The following is a 23,946-nucleotide window of genomic DNA, read 5'->3' as shown; positions in this document are numbered from 1 at the left end:
TCATACAGTTTAATTCTTTCATTTGATTTTTTAAAATCTTTCTTGTGGCTTTTGTAAATTATATCCTTTTACTGGTTGTGGTTTGCATTTATGAATGATTTTGATTTATATATGATAATTTTGTCTCCATCTGTGTTTGTAATGTATTTTTCAATCGAATTTATTGCATTTCAAGGAATTCATCAAGTCATCTGCAAATTAGTCACGGTCAGACTTCCTCACTAATTTTTACCTCTAATTTTATTAGCTTCCCTAATTGCACTGAGAGTGTATCCAGATCAGTGTTAAATAACAGTGGTAACAGCAAACATCCATTCCTGGTATGGATGAATAATAAATGAAGGCAAAGATGCTATTATGTGAAAGACTGTTGAAAAATACCTCTTCTTCTAAATGCAAACTCATTTTTCAGTGCTTCAACAACATGATTCATCCTCAGAAGCTACACTAACATGGGACTTCCCTAGCGGTCCAGTGGTTAAGACTCTGTGCTTCCACTGCAGGGGGTGTGGGTTCGATCCCTGGTTGGGGAACTAAGATCCCACATGCCCTGAAGCTAAATTTTTTTTTTTTTAAAAGCACAGTAACACAGAGAGATTGAATTTACTTTCATATTTTTTATTAGTAAAATTCATTCACTTTTTACTGGCAGGTAGGAACCACTTGGAGGTTTCTTTCTCACTCCTGATTTTTGATTCCTATAGGTGTGGTGTAATCTAAGGGAATCACTTGAATATTTTGGACCTGTGGTCATGGCCTTCTGCACCAGTTCTTCTAGGTGTCATCTCTTGGGGTGCCATGAACCCTGAATCTATATAAACAAGTATACTTCGGGTGTCCCCAATTACTAAGGATTTTAAGTTTCACACATAATAAGAATTCAGAAACTTCATGCTGAAAATACAGAAAAGATTGAAATTAATGTCTTATAAATTAAACCTTCTCAAAGAACCCTAAGTCATGCTGATGTAATAAAAAATTAAAACACTGTCTTTCCTTCTTAAGTCAAGTACTTTCAAGTACCAGTCTAATGGATGGTGTAATGAGCTACTGTAAGTAAAGAGCTCATAAAAAGGCAAATACAGGGGAGGGAGATAACATGGTGGTCTATACGCCAAGGCCTCTCACTGCCTTGTCCCGCCTCCGTGGTGCTCCTTGTTGGCTGCCCCAGGGAGGGATGTGGGTATACAACTGAATGTGAAACTCTACAAGTACATTCATTTCTGACAAATATACTGCTTTCAGCTTAGATTTTCTCACCATTGGCCAAGAAGTGTAGTAACACATTTGTTTTTACATGGTTTGAGATGCCTTCAACATCTCTTCATTACTTCCTGTGACTAATGGGAAATGATGAAATATATTTCATATGCCCTAATGACTTTCAAGGGTTTCTAAGTTACCAGTTGGTATTCTTTCCCCATTGAGTTAGGGTGAGAAGTGTTACTTATATTATCTGGTATTAAATATTTATTCTCTCCAAGTTCCTCTCTGCCCCCAACCATCTCATTTTGTACCATCATCATCCCATCCCTTTTACCGAAGGAAGATGATAGTGACCATCACACCTAATCTTATCAGGGGAATCTAATAAGTAAGATAAGGACTGAGAAAGAGTATATATATATATATATATATATATATATATTAAAGTGATAGCAAATGATGAAGAATTTGGCTTAGAAACCACTTTTTTATTTGCTTATTTTTTGCATTAAAACTTATGTACATGATTGGAGCTAAGAATTGAAATTCAGACAAGCCTTGCTTATCTCATACTTTTGTCATAATTATTCTCACACACACCACTTTGCATCAAGCAATCCCAACAAATCCCTCCCTGGGTTGGAGTCACTGATACCCTATCTTTTCCCAAGGGTCTCATTACCTGGAGCACAAATGTTTGAACGGTGGTTCCTGTTTTATTATATATAAACTGACCTAGGAAAACTTCTTCTCCTTCACATTGTTTCGAGATGCCCTGTAAAGAAAGCAACAGACACAGAGGTTGTAATGAATGGGTGTTCAGTTACAGTAAATGGAGGCAAGTGTCTGTTCAAGTAGCAACGATTCTCCAGACATCTTTGGGTGTCCCCCGGGGCACAGCGCTATGCTAGGTGCCAGTACTGCCCTATAAACCCAAAAGGTGTTTAACTCGGGTGGGGGAACCCTTAGGCAAGAAACAGGTTAATCAAAGGGCTGAATAGATTCAGATAGAGAGATAAACAGAGAGGTGAGAGAGAGAGATGACAAAGCAAATTCCAGCATTGACTTTGGCCTCATAAATGTATTTGCTATACATTGAATAAAATAAACACCAAATGAGTCCCCATATTGACCCAATATGCGTGAAACCTAACCAGTTTGCCAAACTTTGATCACACAAATAGCTCCATCCAAAATGTAAGCTTTTGTTGATTTGTGTATGCAATTTCCCTTGTGCTTTTGACCTTCTTTCTCTAAATTTTATTTATTTATTGTTTTCCACTATCAAATATTTTTTTTTTCTTATTAGTCATCCATTTTATACACATCAGTGTATACATGTCAATCCCAATCGCCCAATTTATCACACCACCACCCCCACCCCCCGCCATGCTTTCCCTCATTGGTGTCCATATATTTTTCCTCTACTTCTGTGTCTCAATTTCTGCTTGGCAAACTGGTTCATCTGTACCATTTCTAGTTTCCACATATATGCATTAATATACGATATTTGTTTTTCTCTTTCTGAATTACTTCACTCTGTATGACAGTCTCCAGATCCATCCACATCTCTACAAAGGACCCAATTTCGTTCCTTTTTATGGCTGAGTAATATTCCATTGTGTATATGTACCACACTTCTTCATCCATTCGTCTGTCGATGGGCATTTAGGTTGCTTCCATGACCTGGCTATTGTAAATAGTGCTGCAATGAACATTGGGGTGCATGTGTCTTTTTGAATTATGTTTTTCTCAGGGTATATGCCCAGTAGTGGGATTGCTGGGTCATATGATAATTCTATTTTTAGTTCTTTAAGGAACCTCCATACTGTTCTCCATAGTGGCTGTATCAATTTACATTTGCACCAACAGTGCAAGAGGGTTCCCTTTTCTCCACACCCTCTCCAGCATCTGTTGCTTCTAGATTTTCTGATGCTGCCCATTCAAACTGGTGTGAGGGGATACCTCATTGTAGTTTTGATTTGCATTTCTCTAATAATTAGTGATGTTGAGCAGCTTTTCATGTGCTTCTTGGCCATCTGTATGTCTTCTTTGGAGAAATGTCTATTTAGGTCCTCTGCCCATTTTTGGATTGAGTTGTTTCTTTTTTTAATATTGAGCCACAAGAGCTGTTTATATATTTTGGAAATTAATCCTTTGTCCAATGATTCATTTGCAAATATTTTCTCCCATTCTGAGGGTTGTCTTTTCATCTTGTTTATAGTTTCCTTTGCTGTGCAAAAGCTTTGAAGTTTCATTAGGTCCCATTTGTTTATTTTTGTTTTTATTTCCATTACTCTAGGAGGTGGATCAAAAAAGATCTTGCTGTGATTTATGCCAAAGAGCATTCTTCCTATGTTTTCCTCTAAGAGTTTTATAGTGTCTGGTCTTACATTTAGGTCTCTAATCCATTTTGAGTTTATTTTTGTGTATGGTGTTAGGGAGTGTTCTAATTTCATTCTTTTACATGTAGCTGTCCAGTTTTCCCAGCATCACTTGTTGAAGAGGCTGTCTTTTCTCCATTGTATATCCTTGGCTCCTTTGTCATAGATTAGGTGACCATAGGTGCGTGGGTTTATCTCTGGGCTTTCTATCTTGTTCCATTGATCTATGTTTCTGTTTTTGTGCCAGTACCATATTGTCTTGATTACTGTAGCTTTGTAGTGTAGTCTGAAGTCAGGGAGTCTGATTGCTCCAGCTCCGTTTTTTTCCCTCAAGACTGCATTGGCTACTTGGGGTCTTTTGTGTTTCCATACAAATTGTGGAATTTTTTGTTCTAGTTCTGTAAAAAATGCCTTTGGTAATTTGATAGGGATTGCATTGAATCTGTAGATTGCTTTGGGTAGTATAGTCATTTTCACAATATTGATTCTTCCAGTCCAAGAACATGGTATATCTCTCCATCTGTTGGTATTATCTTTAATTTCTTTCATCAGTGTCTTATAGTTTTCTGCATACAGGTCTTTTGTCTCCCTAGGTAGGTTTATTCCTAGGTATTTTATTCTTCTTGTTGCAGTGGTAAATGGGAGTGTTTCCTTAATTTCCCTTTCAGATTTTTCATCATTAGTGTATAGAAATGCAAGAGATTTCTGTGCATTACTTTTGTATCCTGCAACTTTACCAAATTCATTGATTAGCTCTAGTAGTTTTCTGGTGGCATCTTTAGGATTCTCCATGTATAGTATCATGTCATCTGCAAACAGTGACAGTTTTACTTCTTCTTTTCCAATTTGTATTCCTTTTATTTCTTTTTCTTCTCTGATTGCCATGGCTAGGACTTCCAAAACTATGTTGAATAATAGTGGTGAGAGTGGACATCCTTGTCTTGTTCTTGATCTTAGAGGAAATGCTTTCCGTTTTTCTGCATTGAGAATGATGTTTGATATGGGTTTGTCATATATGGCATTTATTATGTTGAGGTAGGTTCCCTCTATGACCACTTTCTGGAGAGTTTTTATCATAAATGGGTGTTGAATTTTGTCAAAAGCTTTTTCTGCATCTATTGAGATGATCATATGGTTTTTATTCTTCAATTTTTTAATATGGTGTATCACATTGATTGATTTGCATATATTGAAGAATCCTTGCATCCCTGGGATAAATCCAACTTGATTGTGGTGTATGATCCTTTTAATGTGTTGTTGGATTCTGTTTGCTAGTATTATGTTGAGAATTTTTGCATCTATATTCATCAGTGATATTGGTCTGTAATTTTCTTTCTTTGTAGTATCTTTGTCTGGTTTTGGTATCAGGGTGATGGTGGCCTCATAGAATGAGTTTCAGAGTGTTCCTTCCTCTGTAATTTTTTGGGAGAGTTTGAGAAGGATGGGTGTTAGCTCTTCTCTAAATGTTTGATAGAATTCACCTGTGAAGCCATCTGGTCCTGGGCTTTTGTTTGTTGGAAGATTTTTAATCACAGTTTCAATTTCATTACTTGTGATTTGTCTGTTCATATTTTCTATTTCTTCCTGGTTCAGTCTTGGAAGATTATACCTTTCTAAGAATTTGTCCATTTCTTCCAGGTTGTCCATTTTATTGGCATAGACTTGCTTGTAGTAGTCTCTTAGAATGTTGTGTATTTCTGCGGTGTCTGTTGTAACTTCTCCCTTTTCATTTCTAATTTTATTGATTTGAGTCCTCTCCCTCTTTTTCTTGATGAGTCTGGCTAATGGTTTATCAATTTTGTTTATCTTCTCAAAGAACCAGCTTTTAGTTTTATTGATCTGTGCTATTGTTTTCTTTGTTTCTATTTCATTTATTTTTGCTCTGATCTTTATGATTTCTTTCCTTCTGCTAACTTTGGGTTTTGTTTGTTCTTCTTTCTCTAGCTCCTTTAGGTGTAAGGTTAGATTGTTTATTTGAGATTTTTCTTGTTTCTTGAGGTAGGCTTGTATAGCTGTAAACTTCCCTCTTAGAACGGCTTTTGCTGCATCCCATAGGTTTTGGATCATCGTGTTTTCATTGTCATTTGTCTCTAGGTATTTTTTTGATTTCCATTTTGATTTCCTCAGTGATGTCTTGGTTCTTTAGTAATGTATTGTTTAGCCTCCATGTGATTGTGTTTTTTACGTTTTTTTCCCGTAATTCATTTCTAATCTCATAGCGTTGTGGTCAGAGAAGATGCTTGATATGACTTCAGTTTTCTTAAATTTACTGAGGTTTGATTTGTGACCCAAGATGTGATCTATCCTGGAGAATGTTCTGTGCGCACTTGAGAAGAAAGTGTAATTTGCTGTTTTGGAATGGAATGTCCTATAAATATAAATTAAATCTATCTGGTCTATTGTGTCATTTAAAGCTTCTGTTTCCTTATTTATTTTCATTTTGGATGATCTGTCCATTGGTGTAAGTGACGTGTTAATGTCCCCCACTATTATTGTGTTACTGTCGATTTCCTCTTTTATAGCTGTTAGCAGTTGCCTTACATATTGATGTGCCCCTATGTTGGGTGCATATATATTTATAATTGTTATATCTTCTTCTTGGATTGATCCCTTGATTGTTATGTAGTGTCCTTCCTTGTCTTTTGTAACATTCTTTATTTTAAAGTCTATTTTATCTGATATGAGTATTGCTACTCCAGCTTTCTTTTGATTTCCATTTGCATGAAATATCGTTTTCCATCCCCTCACTTTCAATCTGTATGTGTCCCTAGGTCTGAAGCAGGTCTCTTGTAGACAGCATATATGTGGGTCTTGTTTTTGTATCCATTCAGCAAGCCTGTGTCTTTTGGTTGGAGCATTTAATCCATTCATGTTTAAGGTAATTATCGATATGTATGTTCCTATGACCATTTTCTTAATTGTTTTGGGTTTGTTTTTGTAGGTCCTTTTCTTCTGTTGTGTTTCCCACTTAGAGAAGTTCCTTTAGCATTTGTTGTAGAGCTGGTTTGGTGGTGCTGAATTCTGTTAGCTTTTGCTTGTCTGTAAAGCTTTTGATTTCTCCATCGAATCTGAATGAGATCCTTGCCAGGTAGAGTAATCTTGGTTGTAGGTTCTTCCTTTTCATCACTTTAAGTATATCATGCCACTCCCTTCTGGCTTGTAGAGTTTCTGCTGAGAAATCAGCTGTTAACCTTATGGGAGTTCCCTTGTGTATTATTTGTCATTTTTCCCTTGCTGCTTTCAAGAATTTTTCTTTGTCTTTATTTTTTGCCAGTTTGATTACTATGTGTCTTGGCGTGTTTCTCCTTGGGTTTATCCTGTATGGGACTCGCTGCACTTCCTGGACTTGGGTGGCTATTTCCTTTCCCATGTTAGGGAAGTTTTCGGCTATAATCTCTTCAAATATTTTCTCTGGTCCTTTCTCTCTCTCTTCTCTTTCTGGGACCCCTATATTGCGAATGTTGTTGTGTTTAATGTTGTCCCAGAGGTCTCTTAGGCTGTCTTCATTTCTTTTCATTCTTTTGTCTTTATTCTGTTCCACAGCAGTGAATTCCACGATTCTGTCTTCCAGGTCACTTATCCGTTCTTCTGCCTTAGTTATTCTGTTACTGATTCCTTCTAGTGTAGTTTTCATTTCAGTTATTGTATTGTTCATCTCTGTTTGTTTGTTCTTTAATTCTTCTAGGTCTTTTTTATACATTTCTTGCATCTTCTCGATCTTTTCCTCAATTCTTTTTCCGAGGTCCTGGGTCATCTTCACTATCATTATTCTGAATTCTTTTTCTGGAAGGTTGCCTATCTCCACTTCATTAAGTTGTTTTTCTGGGGTTTTATCTTGTTCCTTCATCTGGTACATAGCCCTCTGCCTTTTCATCTTGTCTATTTTTCTGTGAATGTGGTTTTTGTTCCACAGGCTGCAGGATTGTAGTTCTTCTTGCTTCTCTCTACCCTTTAAAATTGAAGATTTTTGAGAGGAGAGCACACTGGTGGAAATTAATTTACCTTGTAAATCTAAAGTTTATTGTTAGGTTCCTTGAATCATAGTAACACAACAAAATAAAGATTTCATGAGTTCAGTCATTTTATTCAATATAATGAAAATCATAATATCAACATTTAAACTATTTATCAATTAATTTATTAAAAGAATTGGATACATCATGACTAAATAATGCACTAACAATTTTATATAATATATATTATATTCAATTATATATAATATATTCTATTGTATATAATATATATTATATATAATATATACATTATCTATATATTGACATATCAATTTACATATTTCACATTTGAGATATATATATATATATATATATATATATATATATATAAGTCTCATATAGTTCCTTCAACCTTTTGAGAGGCATGCTAGTTTTATTTCCACCTTCTTTATCATTCTATTTTAATTTCACTTGGTTATAAATTCACTAATATTAGAGAAAAACAATGAGAAGTAATTTTTCTTACTAAAGGATTCTTGACTGAAGGATTCATCCATAAAATCCCTCTATAATGAGCAACTGTGCACACTTTTGTGAGATAGGGTTTGTTCTGCTCAAATCCAACATAACTCAACTATAGGTGTCTGCAGACACTGACTGGATGGCATCAGGCTTGCATCAAAGGACAGTAGTCTCTGTGTTTTATAACTCCAGGACCACGTCATTTAAAGGCATTTGAATGACACAGAAGGCAGGCTGAGCACCCTTGTTTAACTCTGAGCGCCCCTCTGGATAGGAACACGAAGGGATTGAAGTAAGGCATAAACCTCTGAGGAAAACACGGGAGCAGACACTGAGAGAAAAACATGTGGAGATAGCCAGATGGTGACTGGTGTAGTGGCCTGGAGAAAACTCACGCTACCCTGGCTGTAGGGGGAATCAGCAGCATGCTGGTGCTGATGTTTACTGCAAGGGCCCAGAAAGGGCCAGAGCTGGGGCCATGCTGGGGGCCCAGCATGAGGTTGAGGGGTCCCTACATCTGAGAGTGGGCTAACTGTCTTTTTAAGAAGCAGTTAGACCCTAGTCATCACCCCTGCCCTTGTCCAGAAAGAGATTATCTTTTTCCTCCCAGGTCTAGGACAGCTGACCTCAGGAGCACCCGGCAAAAATAAGAGGTGAAGGTATAACCTCTGCATGAATGGTGGGCTGTGCACCTCCACACCCAGCACATTGGCCAAGCTGAAACCCCCACACAAGGTTGCAGGATTCCTGGGGTCAAACTTCTGGATACCACACTCTGCAGTCTCCAACCAGACCATCTAGCCATGAAGCTCACTGTTGACTTGCCTCTCATGTGTGCAGAAAAAGCCAGCTTTTGACTGTTCAGCTCTTAAATGTGACAAGCATCACCAGACAAATGTGGAAAGCAACTAACAAGAAACATGGAGCCCCTGTTAACAAATAGGAAAGGGGGTACTTGGGAGTAAAAATGTGAGGGAGCTAAAAACATGGAGCAAAACTGTAATTGCACCCAGTAATATAGGAAAACATATAGACTCTAGAAAAAGGAGTATTTATAGAAAAAAAAGTCTTAGAATAATCATGACAGCAGAAATGAAAAATTTAGCATAGGGTTTAAAATATAAATGATAAAATATTCCAGAAGGTGGAACAGAAAACAAAGAAGAAAAATAAGATAGAAAAGATTTTTAAAATAATAGATTAGACAAAACTACAATGAGGTATCACCTCACACCAGTCATAATGGCCATCATCAAAAAATCTACAAACAATAAATGCTGGAGAGGGTGTGGAGAGAAGGGAACACTCTTGCACTGTTGGTGGGAATGTAAATTGATACAGCCACTATGGAGAACAGTATGGAGGTTCCTTAAAAAACTACAAATAGAACTACCATATGACCCAGCAATCCCACTACTGAGCATATACCCTGAGAAAACCATAATTCAAAAAGAGTCATGTACCAAAATGTTCATTGCAGCTCTGTTTACAATAGCCAGGACATGGAAGCAACCTAAGTGTCCATCATTGGATGAATGGATAAAGAAGATGTGGCACATATATACAATGGACTATTACTCAGCCATAAAACGAAACGAAATTGAGTTATTTGTAGTGAGGTGGATGGACCTAGAGTCTGTCATACAGAGTGAAGTAAGTCAGAAAGAGAAAAACAAATACCGTATGCTAACACATATATATGGAATCTAAAAAAAAAAAAAAATGGTCATGAAGAACCTAGGGGCAAGATGGGAATAAAGACACAGACCTACTAGAGAATGGACTTGAGGGTAAGGGGAGGGGGAAGGGGAAGCTGTGACAAAGTGAGAGAGTGGCATGGACATATATACACTACCAAATGTAAAATATATAGCTAGTGGGAAGCAGTCGCATAGCACAGGGAGATCAGCTCGGTGCTTTGTGACCACCTAGAGGGGTGGGATAGGGAAGGTGGGAGGGAGGGAGACGCAAGAGGGAAGAGATATGGGGACATATGTATATGTATAACTGATTCACTTTGTTATAAAGCAGAAACTAACACACCATTGTAAAGCAATTATACTCCAATAAAGATGTTAATAAAAAAATAGATAAGTCAAATCCTCAGGATGTGGACATGAAACCCCCTGACAACAGTTGTGCATCAGGCCTGGCCAGCAACCAGTTTGGAGCAGATGAGCAGTGCTCCAGAGGATATCTTTAAAAAATAAAAAAGAAATTATTTATAAAGTATCTGACATGAATGGGCAGAATGGGAGGATATTTACACATCTGAAGAAGAGGTTGGAAATGTTTTCATGATAGAAATATAGATAACTAAGCAAATTAAATTAAAATGAGGCAATTATCCTCAAGAATATCAAAATTTTCATGTAAAGAAAATAGTATTCCAGTGCATTGTATAACTCAACTAAAACAATATTGTTCACAGAGTCACAATGAAAACGTTGGCTATGGATTGAAACTGAGATAAGCCATCTGGCAGTGTCTCACACATGAAACACGGATTCATCATGTGATCTAGCAATTCCACTCTGTGGCACAAACCCAAGAGAAATGAAGACTGAGGTCCACAGAAAACCTTGTACCCAGCTCCTCACAGCAGCTTTATTCATAATAGTCAAATGGGTGGGATCCATTCAAATGTCCAGCAACTGACTAACGGATCAATAAAAGGGGTCTATCCATATAAGAAAATATTATCCAGAGATTAAAAATATGAAGTACTGACACATTATAACATACATGAACCTTGGAAAATTTATGCTGAGTGAAAGAAGCCATTCACAAAGGACCAGGACTTCCCTGGTGGTGCAGTGGTTAAGAATCCGCCTGCCAGTGCAGGGCACATGGGTTCAAGCCCTGGTCCGGGAAGATCCCAAATGCCGCCGCGAAGCAACTGGGCCCGTGCGCCACAACTACTGAGCCTGCGCTCTAGAGCCAGCGAGCCACAACTACTGAGCCCTGAGCGCCTAGAGCCCGTGCTCCGCAACAAAGAGAAGCCACCGCTCGCTGCAACTAGAGAAAGCCTGCACACAGCAACAGAGACCCAACGCAGCCAAAAACAAATAAATTTAAAAAACCAAAAAAACAAAAGACCACGTATTATATGATTCCATTTTATACAAAATATCCAAAATAGGGAAACCTACAGCTACAAAGTAGATTAGTGGTTGTCAGCGGCTGGGGGAGTGAGGTGGGGGATGGGAAGTGACAGCTAAGGGGTGCAGGCTTTCTTTGGAGAATAGTAAAAATATTCTAAAATTGATCATGTTGATGGTTACACAACTCTGTGAATATACCAAAAGCCACTAAGTGTACACTTTACATGACTGAACCCCCAGAGTGTGAATTATATCTCAATAAACCTGTTTGTTTTTTTTTAAGTTAAGACATAAATATTTTGGGAGAATGGGAGAGGCATGGAAGAGAACTAATCTCCATTTTCCATTAGAGGAAGTCAGTAGATAATAATCAAAACTGAAAAATCAAGGAATAACAGTAAAAGCAAATATGAAGGCAGTAATGACATAAGCAGCTAAAACTGTTGCAAGTGGAAGCTTCCAGAGAGTAAAAATTGGGGTGGGAGAAGTGGGACAAGGGGAAATCATGTTTCCCTATAAACATGGAAACGTTTCTTTTTAAATTATACACATATAACTTTGATAAAAGTAAAAAATAGAATTAAGTAATAGTAATCATCTGGTCCAACCCTCTTACTTTGTAGATGACAAAACAGGATCCAGGAAGTAAGTGATTTTCTCACAGTGATACAAATGGTTAGCTGCACAGTTCAGATGAGATCCCAGCTCCCAATTCCTAGCCAATCACCTACTATAACCCCTTCTGAATGAAGATTTAGACAGCTTCTCACATAGACAGAAAATTCCTTGGGTGCGCTGGAGATGTTTCCTGAGGGAGACACCTTCTCTGAGATGTGCTCCATGGTAACAGCAGTTGGTATGATCTTCCTGGCAAGCTTGATTAGGGCATGGCCCTGGGAACCTGGAAAGGCCCAGCACTTCCCAGGGTGGACATCCGGCTGGAAAGAAAGCACCGCATTAATCTTTTATCTGCTTATATAAATCCACCCCTACAATGTTGGCCAGCTAATCACTATTGACCAAAGAACTTGCTTATGCCTATAATATGAAGGCACTGTGTGGGATGTATCAAACAGGAAAGCTTCCATGACACCCATAGTTTTGGTTGTGCTGATGTCAATCAGAGCCTTTTATTGCGTGAGTATGTTTTCTTTTATTGCTCTAACTAGACTGTAAGTCGCTACAGGCAGCTAGTTGGTATGAGCGGTGAAGGCACTGGTGAAGACAGTGCTGGTGGTGGTAATGAAGAGGGTGGTGGCAGTCACTGTGGTGACGATGATGGCAGGTGATGATGGTAATGGTGATGGTGATGGTAGTAGTGGTGATGATAATGGTGGTGATAGCGAAGCAGGCTCTCCTGGTGGTAAGGAAGAAAGATGATTTCTACCATTTTCTAGATCTAGACTGTACTCTGGAGTGAGATCTATACATTTGCCCCTGAAGGTATTTCTAAACTGGAAATAAATTCAGGTGTGTAGTTATAGTTAAGAAGAGCTGTACTGTCAGTTGGTGTCTAGTGCCTTTTGAGTTGAACTGAAATGATAGTGAAAATCTTACTTGGAAATATCGCCTATTATAATTGGACTTTATAAAAATGTGTTGGCCTGAACAGCACATGGCACAGTCCTTGCACTTAGGGGTCATGCATCTTCAACAAGTGTTTGTCGAGTGACTGAAGTTTTCAGTGGAAAAGGAAGACCACAGAATCAACTTAAAGAAAAGATATGGAATGTGTATGTTTTATTTGAGAAGTACATACTCTAGTTCACTGATCTTAGAATAATAAATAATTATTAATTAATTAATTAATCATAGTTCATTGCCCATAAGTAGGAAGTGTTTCATGTAGTTTGATGACTGTAGAAATGCAAGAGGACAGTTTCAGTTTCTCTGACAAGTTCAGAGTTGTTTCCATTTCAGACATTAATATTTTTCATGATAAGTAATAGGAAGAGAATACTAAAATATAAACAGGTTATTTTAAATCTAGCTTTTACCTGGAGAATGATATCTGGAGGCATTTCATAATTTAAGAACCCAATCCCATGCCAGTAGAGTTTTGCTTTATTATTTTTGTAACTTTCTGAGGTCCCAGCTTCAAGAACAGAGGCTCCTGAAATTATAAAATAATTTTTAAAATTAAAAAATCACACAATTCAAAACACCATTTAGATTTTAATGTTGTTGGAAAACTATTACTGGGCAACTTACAAATAAGGTAAAATGCATACCAGGAAACTGATAAGAAAAGTATGACTTTCAGCTTTCACTACCACTGAAATTTTGTCACTTTGAGAAAACCATGCTTGCTCTGTGTGGTTTCACAAAATTTCTGGAACTGATATTACAATAAAAAATTGAAATCTGGAGCAATTGATTTAGACATGGAAGTATTATGTGTACTGTGTTTATTAGCTAAGGAGACATATGGATCCCCATATTTCAACAACTCATGTGATAAATAAGCCCAATTCACTCAAAAACAAAAGCAGAATGACCAGCAATGTCATAAATGTACTCACAAGTTGTATTCATACAGCCATTCTGCAGATTTATTAAGTTTTCATTTTAATCAAAGAAATATAAAATATACTCATCAAATATTATCCCTTCAGTTTACTTCATTTTAGAAGCAAAATGTATCTGACACAAAAGAAGTAAAGAAAATGCAAATCACTTCCTTAAATTCCATCTGGATATCACAATACAACATTAAAAAGACACATACGTGATGAATATCAGATCACCAGTGCCTTTTCTAAGATGGTAGGATTTGAAATAGTGAATGTACCCAGGGTTGCAGGACTTAGCAAGTAGAAACACAAGATTCCCAGTTAAATTTTAATTTTACATAAACGATGAATAATTTTTTAGTACAGTTACGTCCCATACAATATCTGGGACATATACTAAAAAATTGTTTGCTGTTTGCCTGAAACTCAAGTTTCACTGAGCATCCTTTATTTTACCTGGCAACCCTGTGAGTACCTTGTTTTTTTTTTTTTTTTCTTTTTTTCTGGTATGTTTGTAGAATACAGATTTTTTAAAATGCTCTGGATTTGTCTACATGGTTATTTTCTTGTCATATATTTTTTTTAACATCTTTATTGGAGTATAATTGCTTTACAATGGTGTGCTAGTTTCTGCTTTATAACAAAGTGAATCAGTTATACATATACATATGTTCCCATATCTCTTCCCTCTTACATCTCCCTCCCTCCCACCCTCCCTATCTCACCCCTCTAGGTGGTCAAAAAGCACAGAGCTGATCTCCCTGTGCTATGCAGTTGCTTCCCACTAGCTATCTATTTTACGTTTGGTAGTGTATATATGTCCATGCCACTCTCTCACTTTGTCACATCTTACCCTTCCCCCTCCCCATATTCTCAAGTCCGTTCTCTAGTAGGTCTGTGTCTTTATTCCCGTCTTGCCACTAGGTTCTTCATGACCTTTTTTTTTTCCCCCTTAGATTCCATATATATGTGTTAGCATACTGTATTTGTTTTTCTCTTTCTGACTTCCTTCACTCTGTATGGACTCTAACTCCATCCACCTCACTACAGATATATACAATGGAATATTACTCAGCCATAAAAAGAAACAAAATGGAGTTATTTGTAGTACCTTGTTTCTGAGTGCTGATACCGTCTGCTCGGTCAGTGAATGTTCCTGCTGGACTGATTGGACGGGAATTAAACTTTCACATACTGATGTGAGGACTGACCCCACCCCAGCCATAATCTAGTTCAGAAAATGCTAATTGTGGCAGGTAGGGTTTTTAAGTAATTCAAATTCACTTTTCTTATTCTCATTTTTTAAGTTTCTATTCAGCTTTATTGAGATATACATACTACCCAATTTACTCATTTAAAGTGTACAATTCAGTGGTTTTTAGCATATTCACAGAGTTATACAACCATGACTGAAATTAACATTAGAACACTTTCAATCAGCCCCCAAAGAAACCCTATTGCGCTCAGCGGTCACTCCCCACTCCCCCGAACCCCACCCCATCCCTAGGCAATCACTGACCTACTTGCTATCTACATTTGCCTATTCTGGACCTTCTGTCTTGCTGTCTCTTTGTAGTCAATCACAGTAGTAGCCTTTTGAATATGGCTACTTTCACTTAGCACAATTGATACATTTGAGCTTCCTGGCAGGTATAATGAATGTGTTCCTTCTTATTGTTGTGTAACATTCCACTGTATGGATACATCACAACTAGCTATTCCTTCATCTATTTCCAGTTTTGATGACAATGAATAAAGTTGCTGTAGACATTCTCAGACAGGTTTTATTGTGAACATAAGTTTAAACTTCTCTTAGGTAAATATTGATACGTAGAGGTGGAATTGCTGGGTCATACATGTTATGTTTAACTTCATAAGAAATTGTCAAATGTCATACCCTACTGAAGTAAGTCAGACAGAGAAAGACAATTATTGTATGTTTTCACTTATATGTGGAATCTAAATAATAAAACGAGTGAGTGAATATAACAAAACAGAAACAGACTCATTGATACAAAGAGCAAACTAGTGGTTACCAAAGGGGAGAGGGCTGGGGGGAGGGGCAAGATAGGGGAAGGGGATTAAGAAGTGCAAACTACTAGGTATAAAATAAATAAGATACAAGGATATAATGCATAGCACAGGGAATATAACCAGTATTTTATATGTAATGACTTTAAATGGAGTATAAGCTATAAAAATATTGAATGACTGTGTTGTACACCTGCAACTAATGCAACATTGTAAATCAACTATATTTCAATTAAAAAAAAAAAAGAAAGAAATTGGCAAATGGTTTTCCAAAATGGCTGTACCACGTTACATTCTCACCAGCCACGTGTGAGAGTTCTGCTTGCTTCCCATTGCTGCCACCATTTCATGTGTCAGGTTTTGTTTGTTTGTTTGCTGTTCTAATGGGTATATGTACATTTCACTAATGGATACTAATGATGAGCATTTTTTCATGTGCTTTTTTGACATGCATATATCTTCTTTGATGAGGTGGCTTTCAAATCGTTTGCCCACTTTTTATTGGATTGGCTGCTTTCAAATCGTTTGCCCACTTTTTATTGGATTGGCTGTTTTCTTACCATTGAAATTTGAGAGTGTTTATAAATTGTGGATATAAGTCCTGTGTCAAGTATTTGGTTTGCAGTCCTGTCTCCCAGCCTGTGACTTGTCTTTTCATTCTCTTCAGTGGCTTTTTCCAAGCAGAAGTTTTAAATTTAGATGAAGTCCAAATTATCCATTCTTTTCTTTTTACGGATCACACTTTGGATATTGTGTCTAAGAAATCTTTTCCCAACTCAAAGTCACAAAAACTTTCTCTTATTTTTTCTTCTAGAAGTTTTATAGCTTTAAGCTTTATATTTAGATCATACTTTTTACATTTAATGAATTTTGAGTTAATTTTTGTAAGGTGTGAGCTGTGAGTCAAGGTTTATTTTTGCATATGAATGTCCAACTCTTTCAGCACTATCAACTTGCTTTTTCTCCTTTGTCAAAAGTTAGTGTGGGACTATTTCTTGACTTTTTATTATGTTTCATTAATTTCATTGACATCACATTCTCTCATTACTGTAGCTTTATAGTAAGCTTTCAAATCAGTGTGAGTCTTCCAAATTTGTTCTTCCTTTCAAAACTGTTCTGGCTATTTTAGAAAGAACTTGTAGATTTCTAAACAATCATGCTGGGATTTTGACTGGGATTGTATTGAATCAATAGACTGATTAGGAAGAATTGCCATCTTACCAATATTGATGCTTCTAATACACAAACTTGGAAGATCTGTCCACTTATTTAGGTCTTCTGTTATTTCTTTCATTAGTGGGGTTTTTTTTTTTTTCGCTTTTAGCATGTTTTTCATGTTTTTCACTGCTGTTGTGAATAAGACTGTTTTTAAAATTTCTTTTTCCAATTTCTTACTACTAGCATCTAAAAATTATATATATACAATTGAACTTACTAACTTCACTTATTAGTGCTAGTAGATTTTTTGATGATTCTCTACATAAATCATCATGCTGTGAATACAGAGATTTTTATTTCTTCCTTTCCAATTTTGCTTGCTTCTTTCTTCTTTCCCTCTCTTCCCCTCCACACCCCCACTCTTCCCTGCCCTTCTCTCTCTGATTCTTGTCTTACTTTACTGTTAGGAATTCTAGTACAGTGTTGACTAGGACAGAGCATAGGTCTTTCATCTCCTTAGTTAAATTTATTCCTAGGCATTTTATTCTTTCTGGTGCAGTTGTAAATGGAGTTGTTTTCTTTATTTCTCTTTCTGATAATTTGTTATTAGTGTATAGAAATGCAGCAGATTTTTATGTATTAATTTTGTACCCTGCAACTTTACTGAATTCATTTTTGGTTGTAATAGTTTTTTTGTAGAGTCTTTATGGTTCTCTGTATATGGTATCATGTCATCTGCAAATAGTGACAGTTTTACTTCTTTTTCTTCTCTGATTGCTGTGGCTGGGACTTCCAATACTACATTGAACAAAAGTGGTGAGAGTAGGCATCCTTGTCTAGATCCTGATCTTAGGGGAAAGTGCTCAGCTTTTCACTGTTGAGTATGACGTTAGCTCTGGGTTTGTCATATATGGTTTTATTTTGTTGAGGTGTGTTCCCTCTGTACACACTTTGTCTCTGTATTTTTTTAGTGGTTGCTCTGGCAATCTTAATACACATAACTAACCTTTCAAAGTAAATTTAGAGTTAATATTTTACCAAGAGGTCCCTTTAACTTCACCCATTGACCTTTCCTTAAGAGTTGTCCATCTACATATATTAAAACCCCATCAGCTAATGTTATAATTTTTCTTTTCAACAGTCATACCTATGTTAAAGAACTTAAGAAAATTGTCTCATAGTTATAGATATTCGTCTTATCTGTTGTTCTTTCTTCTTTCCTTAAGTTCTAAGTTTCCTTTTGGTGTCATTTCCCTTAGCCCTGAAGAACTTCCTTTAGCAGATCTGTTGACAAAGAAGTCCCTTGGTTTCCCTTCATCTAAGAAGGACTCCATTTCACCCTCATTCTTTTTTTGTTTTTTTGTTATTTGGTTACACTGGGTCTTGGTTGTGGCAGGTGGGCTCCTTAGTTGCGGCACACTGGCTCCTTAGTTGTGGCATTCGAACTCTTAGTTGCAGCATGCATGTGGGATCTAGTTCCCTGACCAGGGATTGAACCTGGGACCCTGAATCGTGAGCACGGAGTCTTAACCACTGCGCCACCAGGGAAGTCCCTCACCCTCATTCTTAGAGGATATTTTTACTGGATCTGCATTGGCATTTCCTTTATTTCAGTGCTTTACAGTGTAGTTCCCTTCTCTTCTGGTCTCCTTGGTTTTCGATAAGAAATCTGCAGTCATTTGTATCATTATTCTCCCATATTAATGTGAGTGTTTTGTTCCTCTTGCTGCTTACAAGACTTCCTCATCTTTGGTTTTGTGAAATTTATCATGTGTCTGGATATAGTTTTCCTTGACTTTATCTTGTTTCTGATTTCCTCAGTTTCTTGACTCTATAAATTTACGTTTTTAACAAAATTTGGGATGTTTTCAGCTATTATTTCTTCAAATAAATTATTTTTCTGCATTTATCTCTTATCTGCTTCTGAGACTACAAGGATGAGAATGTTAGACCTTTTCATATATGTCCCATAGGTTTCTGAAGCTTTTTCATTTTTTTCAAAATTGTTTCCATTTTTTCCCATTTCTTCAGATTGGATAATTTCTACTGATTTTCAATTTCACTAATTCTTTTCTCTTGTCATTGTCCTATTATTAAGCCCATATAATGAATTTTTTTCAGATGTATTTTTCATTTCTCAAATTTTCATCTGGTGCTTTTCTATAGTTCCTCTGTCTTGGCTGAGAGATCATATCTTTTCATTCATTTCAGCTGTACTTACCTTTACCACTTGAAGCCTAGTTACACTACCTGCTTCAGAGTCTCTGTGTTTTAATCCAACATCTGTGTCCTGATGGAGTGGGTTGGCATCTGCTGGTTCTCTTTCCCCGTGCAAATTGGTCACATTTGCCTAGGTCTTGGTATGTCGACTAATCTTGAACTGTATCCTAGACATACTGAATATTATATTGTGAGACTCTGGGTGCTTTTGTTTGTTTCATCAGACAATCAACCAGAAATGTTCAGACCATAAGTGCCCCTCCTTTTCTATGGGAGGTGGTAACAATCTCAGTTCCATTTTCAGAGCCTTTACAACAGGCATGTTCTGCCCATGTGCCCCTCAGTGGACAGTCTAAGACCCGAGCTGTGGCTAAATCTTTGTCAAAATCTCAGAGCTGCTGCTGTGCTGCCGTGGGTCCGTCTCCGTGAAAGAGAAGCTACGAGGCAAGCTGGCAGCAGGCCACACACACGAGGTCAGGGCGTCTGCTCTCCTGTCCGGCCTTCTCAAGCCTTCCTCCTACACTCTCTGACCGACAGGACTATTTTGTTCTGGTTCTTTCTAGAACGGTGGAGTTTCTCTCACAATTTTAGTCACCCACCGCACTGTCACCACCTTGTGGCTCTGTCACTGCAGCTCAAGCCTCAGCTCAAGCTTCGAGAGAAAAGAAAAACGGTAAACTCACCCTTGCATGGGCCACATTTCCAGTCTTTTACTTCCCTCCACAATCTGCCTCCTTTTGTTTACTTTTCATCATACTCAGGTAGCTGGTTTTTATATTTTGTCCAACTCTTTTAGTTGTATGTCATCAGCAGGGAAGAAAGGCTGCCCTAGGCTTTTCTCCATCTCATCCTAACCAGAAGCTGGCTGTGCATCATGCTAACATTTATTCAGAAGCCATAACATTTTCTGCTATTCCTTGTTCTACATAGGGTATCTACGGACCTTTGTCATTATGGTTTTTCCAAATGGAAGTTGTAAATATATTCAACAGAATAGGAAGAAGGCATCAAAAGGCTGTATCAGAATGCCAAGACTCGGACTTCCCTGGTGGTGCAGTGGTTAAGAATCCGCCTGCCAATGCAAGGGACACAGGTTCGAGCCCTGGTCCAGGAGGATCCCACATGCTGCGGAGCAACTCAGCTCATGCACCATAACTACTGAGTGCATGCCACATGCCTGCGGTCTAGAGCCCGTGAGCCACAACTACTGAAGCCTGTGCACCTAGAGCCCATTCTCCGCAACAAGAGAAGCCACCGCAATGAGAAGCCTGCGCAAGGCAACAAAGAGTAGCCCCCGCTCTCCGCAACTAGAGAAAACCTGTGCACAGCAACGAAGACCCAATGCAGCCAAAAATAAATAAATAAATAAATTTATGCCCAAGCAAACAAACAAAAAAAAACATTCTGTGAGTTACCTTCCCACCCTATCTAAGCTCATGCCTCTCAGGTTTCAGGGAATTCAAAGTCAGGCATCTGTCCTCTTGCTCTGTCTCTCAACACACACACACACACACACACACACACACACACACACACACACACACACACGACTAATAATCATTCTGGTCCAAATGCTCTCTACTCCATGCAGGACACAAATTTATTCCCGCAATATTAGTTTGGCTTTTGTCACTTGATAAAAATTAGCGTTCCTCTGTGGGCTTTGTATTTCCTCCCTCTTTCTCTTGCATCCTTTCCTCCTCCTTCCCCGCCCCCCGCCCCATGCTTCACTGAGCCCATGGTCATACACTGCCACAGGCAGGGGCTTCTAGGCAATATTAAGGTTAACGATTCACAGTCTAAGCACTTAAGAATATATTTTTGGAGGATACTAAGAACATTATATACAGTCTTGAGACACTATCACTTAATCCCTAATAATGCATTTAGATTAGTCATTAGTAGTCGTTTTAGTATATAGAGGATAAAATGTTATAATGTTTGTGATGCATCCCCAGCCTCCCTGTGGCAGGCGCACTTTCTCTGTGGTGCTCTTAGTGTACGTCACACGCGCTAAGGAAGATGCACAGTTTGTGCTCCGTCTGAGATTTGCACTCACCTACAACCATTTCTATTCTCCGCTTTATTGTCTAGGTTTGTTAGTTTTTCCTCCCTCTCCAGTTACCAGGTAGATAAACACCAGATAAAGAAACACAGAGGACATAGATGCTTTTGAAGCATCGACTTTTTATACAGGCCTTGTCACTTCTTTACTCACCTGCTGACTTAAGTGCGTAATCGGCCATCTGGACTTGATCTTCTCTCAACTTTTTAAGTACATAATTTACCAAGTTTGACGTTTCCTGTACAAATTTTAAAAAGAGTTTCCTGTTAACAAACTCTGTCAACTGCTTGAGTTTTGACAATTTACTGTGTTGATTTGGACCCAAGTTTCCTAATCTGCAAAATGATAACAACACTGAATGTTGACCAAGCTGCAGGTGGAGCCCGGCACCACACACAGATTCTTAATATCGCCTTCCCAGGTCAGTGGGCTCGGTGTTTCTCAGGCAGCTGAATTATCCAAGCTGAGATGTGTTCAGCCGTTCGCCAAGGCCACAGAGCAAGGCTGGACTCAAGCCCCTTCTGAAGCCCTGACAACCACTCCATCACGCTCTCACAGTGGGGCAGTCAGATGAGGATGCGTGTGACCGGCTGGGTGCCGCTTTTAGTGTCTCTGCTTAGTAATAAAGACTTGAATGTTCTGTAATATTTGGTTAAATGTATATATATATATATATATTTTTTTTTTTTTTGCATCTTGTGGGATCTTAGTTCCCCAACCCAGGATCGAGCGTGTGCCCCCTGCAGTGGAAGTGCAGATTCCTAACCACTGGACCACCAGGGAACTCCCTGTAGGTATTTGGGGATCAAGACAGTTTACATAGAGTACATGATTGCTTGTGTTAGAAATTATTCATCATTTGAATTAATATTGGGTTCTTAAGGATGTTCTGAGTCTAAAAAAGCAAGTGTCCTGAGAGAACATAACAGTCTGAGTTCTAACTGAGGAAGCACTTTGTCCCAGGGCCGTGGCAGTGGGGGCCTGGAGGCAGTGGTGGTCAGTGTCAGCTTTCTGTGTCTTTCAAAAAGCAGAACCTAAGGAAAGGAAAGAAGTTATTGCTAATAAGGGGGGAGAAGAGGCAAAACCAAGCTCATTGGTCTTCACCATAATATTGCCCAACTTGGTGCTGAGCAAGTCAAATACACGAGCTTTAGGTCCCTGAATAAAAATATTTTACTATTTAAGTATTTGTGTATGGACTTTCAGAGACTGTCATTTCTGCATGAGCTTTTGTTTGTCTTCTTTTGTTTTTTAAGTGCAAAATAAGACAGAATCAGTTACTTATTTGGGTGGGAAGTCAGTTTTCTTGCAATACAAAATCTTCCCTGTGACACAGCAATTATGAAAAAGTGTGCTTCCAGGGGCAAGCTTTAGTGAATGTAAGCTACTACCGGGGAAGAATTTTCAAGAGGACACTGACCACACCCCAGCTGTCGCCCCATTCCCCACTCACATAAGCTGGGGATGTGACAACTGAAGGTCGGACGAGCCCCGCCTCCCTGCCAATGCCCACATCACCTCGTCCACAACTTCAGTATGGTCCCAGCCTTCAGCGGGGTCTCCGTCTGCAGTCCAGCTGTAACTGTGCAGACCATCCCGTATATCTCTAAGTAAGGCCTTCAGAACATCTATTTCTTCAATTAAGAATAGAATTTCACGGAAGTTGTTTTCCAAAGTCTGGCTTTCCTTCCTGTGAATAGAGACCCTCACTGTGAAAGGAGGAAGCTGTGGGTTCCCTGCCGCCCCCCAGGGCTGGGCTTCAGGGCCAGCAAAATGAAGAGGTGCTTTACGTTGCAGAAGAGAGAAACCCTAAGTGAGGGGCGCTCAGGGGATGCCCCTTCGTCTAAAGCACTGCCCTTCACTACATGTGAAAAGCAAAGACTTTCAGGGAAGCCGTCCTGAGGGCATCCCAGGGCTTGGGGTGTGCTCTGTGCAGGCACGTCCCATCCCTTCCCTGGGGAGTGCAGCCACCCTGACCTGAGCTGGGTGATCTCACAGTGTGGATCTTAAATCCCCCTCTCACCTCCTTAGGATGGGGAACACCTTGTACTTCGAGTGGGGTACAGAGCAGGAGATTCCCAACCAAGCCCTGAGGCTCTGTGGACCAGCCTCGGGCAGGCGAGGGGGGAGCTGGAGGATCCAGCCAGGGGTGGAGGTGGGGGGCAGCTGCCTTTCACCAGCTCCAGGGTGCAAGATTTTACTTTCCAAGTATGGGCTCTGCTACTTGTACAGTTTGAAAGTTATTAGAAAGAATAAGAAAATGTCAAGCCAATGGGTATTTCTTTATGCTGAAAAAAATGGAAGCACTACTTATCTAGTATTTTCTCCCAATTTGTGAAACAATATAAAATTTTGAAGAAATAAAAACTGTTAAATTTTGGTGTGTTTGTAACAGTTTTTATTCCATGCAAAAACATTGTTACAAAATAATTTTGTGTCCCACTGCACTTCTCAGATCAGTAAATATATTTTAGAATTATTTTAATGGCTTCGTAATTCTCCATTCCACATGTTTAACCTTCGACCTGCTTTTCTCATCTTGGTGGTTTCCTTTTTTAAAAAAATAATAAATAATATTGAAAGAACCTCCCAGTGTATATTTTCTTAAAGAATGATCCGCAGAAGTAGAAATTAGTTTTATAATTTTACAAAAGCATTTCAGCGTTTGGACCCACACCAGAAAGTCACACACACGAGAACATCTCACTCACTTTAAAAGTTCCAGTTGCTCTTTTGGCATTCGAAGCCTGGCCTGAAAAAAACAAAACAGAACAAAACAAAATCATTCCA

At 38.4% G+C, this 23,946-nt stretch overlaps 1 protein-coding gene across 1 annotated transcript in view; it reads right to left on the bottom strand.

Annotated features, from left to right (window-relative positions):
- Positions 1-592: 592 nt before the first annotated feature.
- SUN3 (Sad1 and UNC84 domain containing 3) overlaps positions 593-23,946 on the bottom strand; it is a 37,878-nt gene continuing 14,524 nt past the window's right edge. Inside the window, exons 4-10 of the mRNA XM_036864325.1 lie at positions 23,868-23,908; positions 22,675-22,846; positions 21,310-21,394; positions 13,167-13,282; positions 11,940-12,107; positions 1,889-1,981; positions 593-894 (exon numbers count right to left, since the gene is read on the bottom strand). Coding sequence (XP_036720220.1) covers positions 775-894; positions 1,889-1,981; positions 11,940-12,107; positions 13,167-13,282; positions 21,310-21,394; positions 22,675-22,846; positions 23,868-23,908 — 795 coding nt within the window. The 3' untranslated portion in view covers positions 593-774. The remainder of the gene's footprint in view (positions 895-1,888; positions 1,982-11,939; positions 12,108-13,166; positions 13,283-21,309; positions 21,395-22,674; positions 22,847-23,867; positions 23,909-23,946) is intronic.

The sequence above is a fragment of the Balaenoptera musculus genome, chromosome 9, assembly GCF_009873245.2.
Source record: "Balaenoptera musculus isolate JJ_BM4_2016_0621 chromosome 9, mBalMus1.pri.v3, whole genome shotgun sequence".
NCBI classification, from domain to species: domain Eukaryota; kingdom Metazoa; phylum Chordata; class Mammalia; order Artiodactyla; family Balaenopteridae; genus Balaenoptera; species Balaenoptera musculus.
The sequence above is the reverse complement of the archived record's forward strand: the minus strand, read 5'-3'. Positions and strand labels throughout refer to the sequence as shown.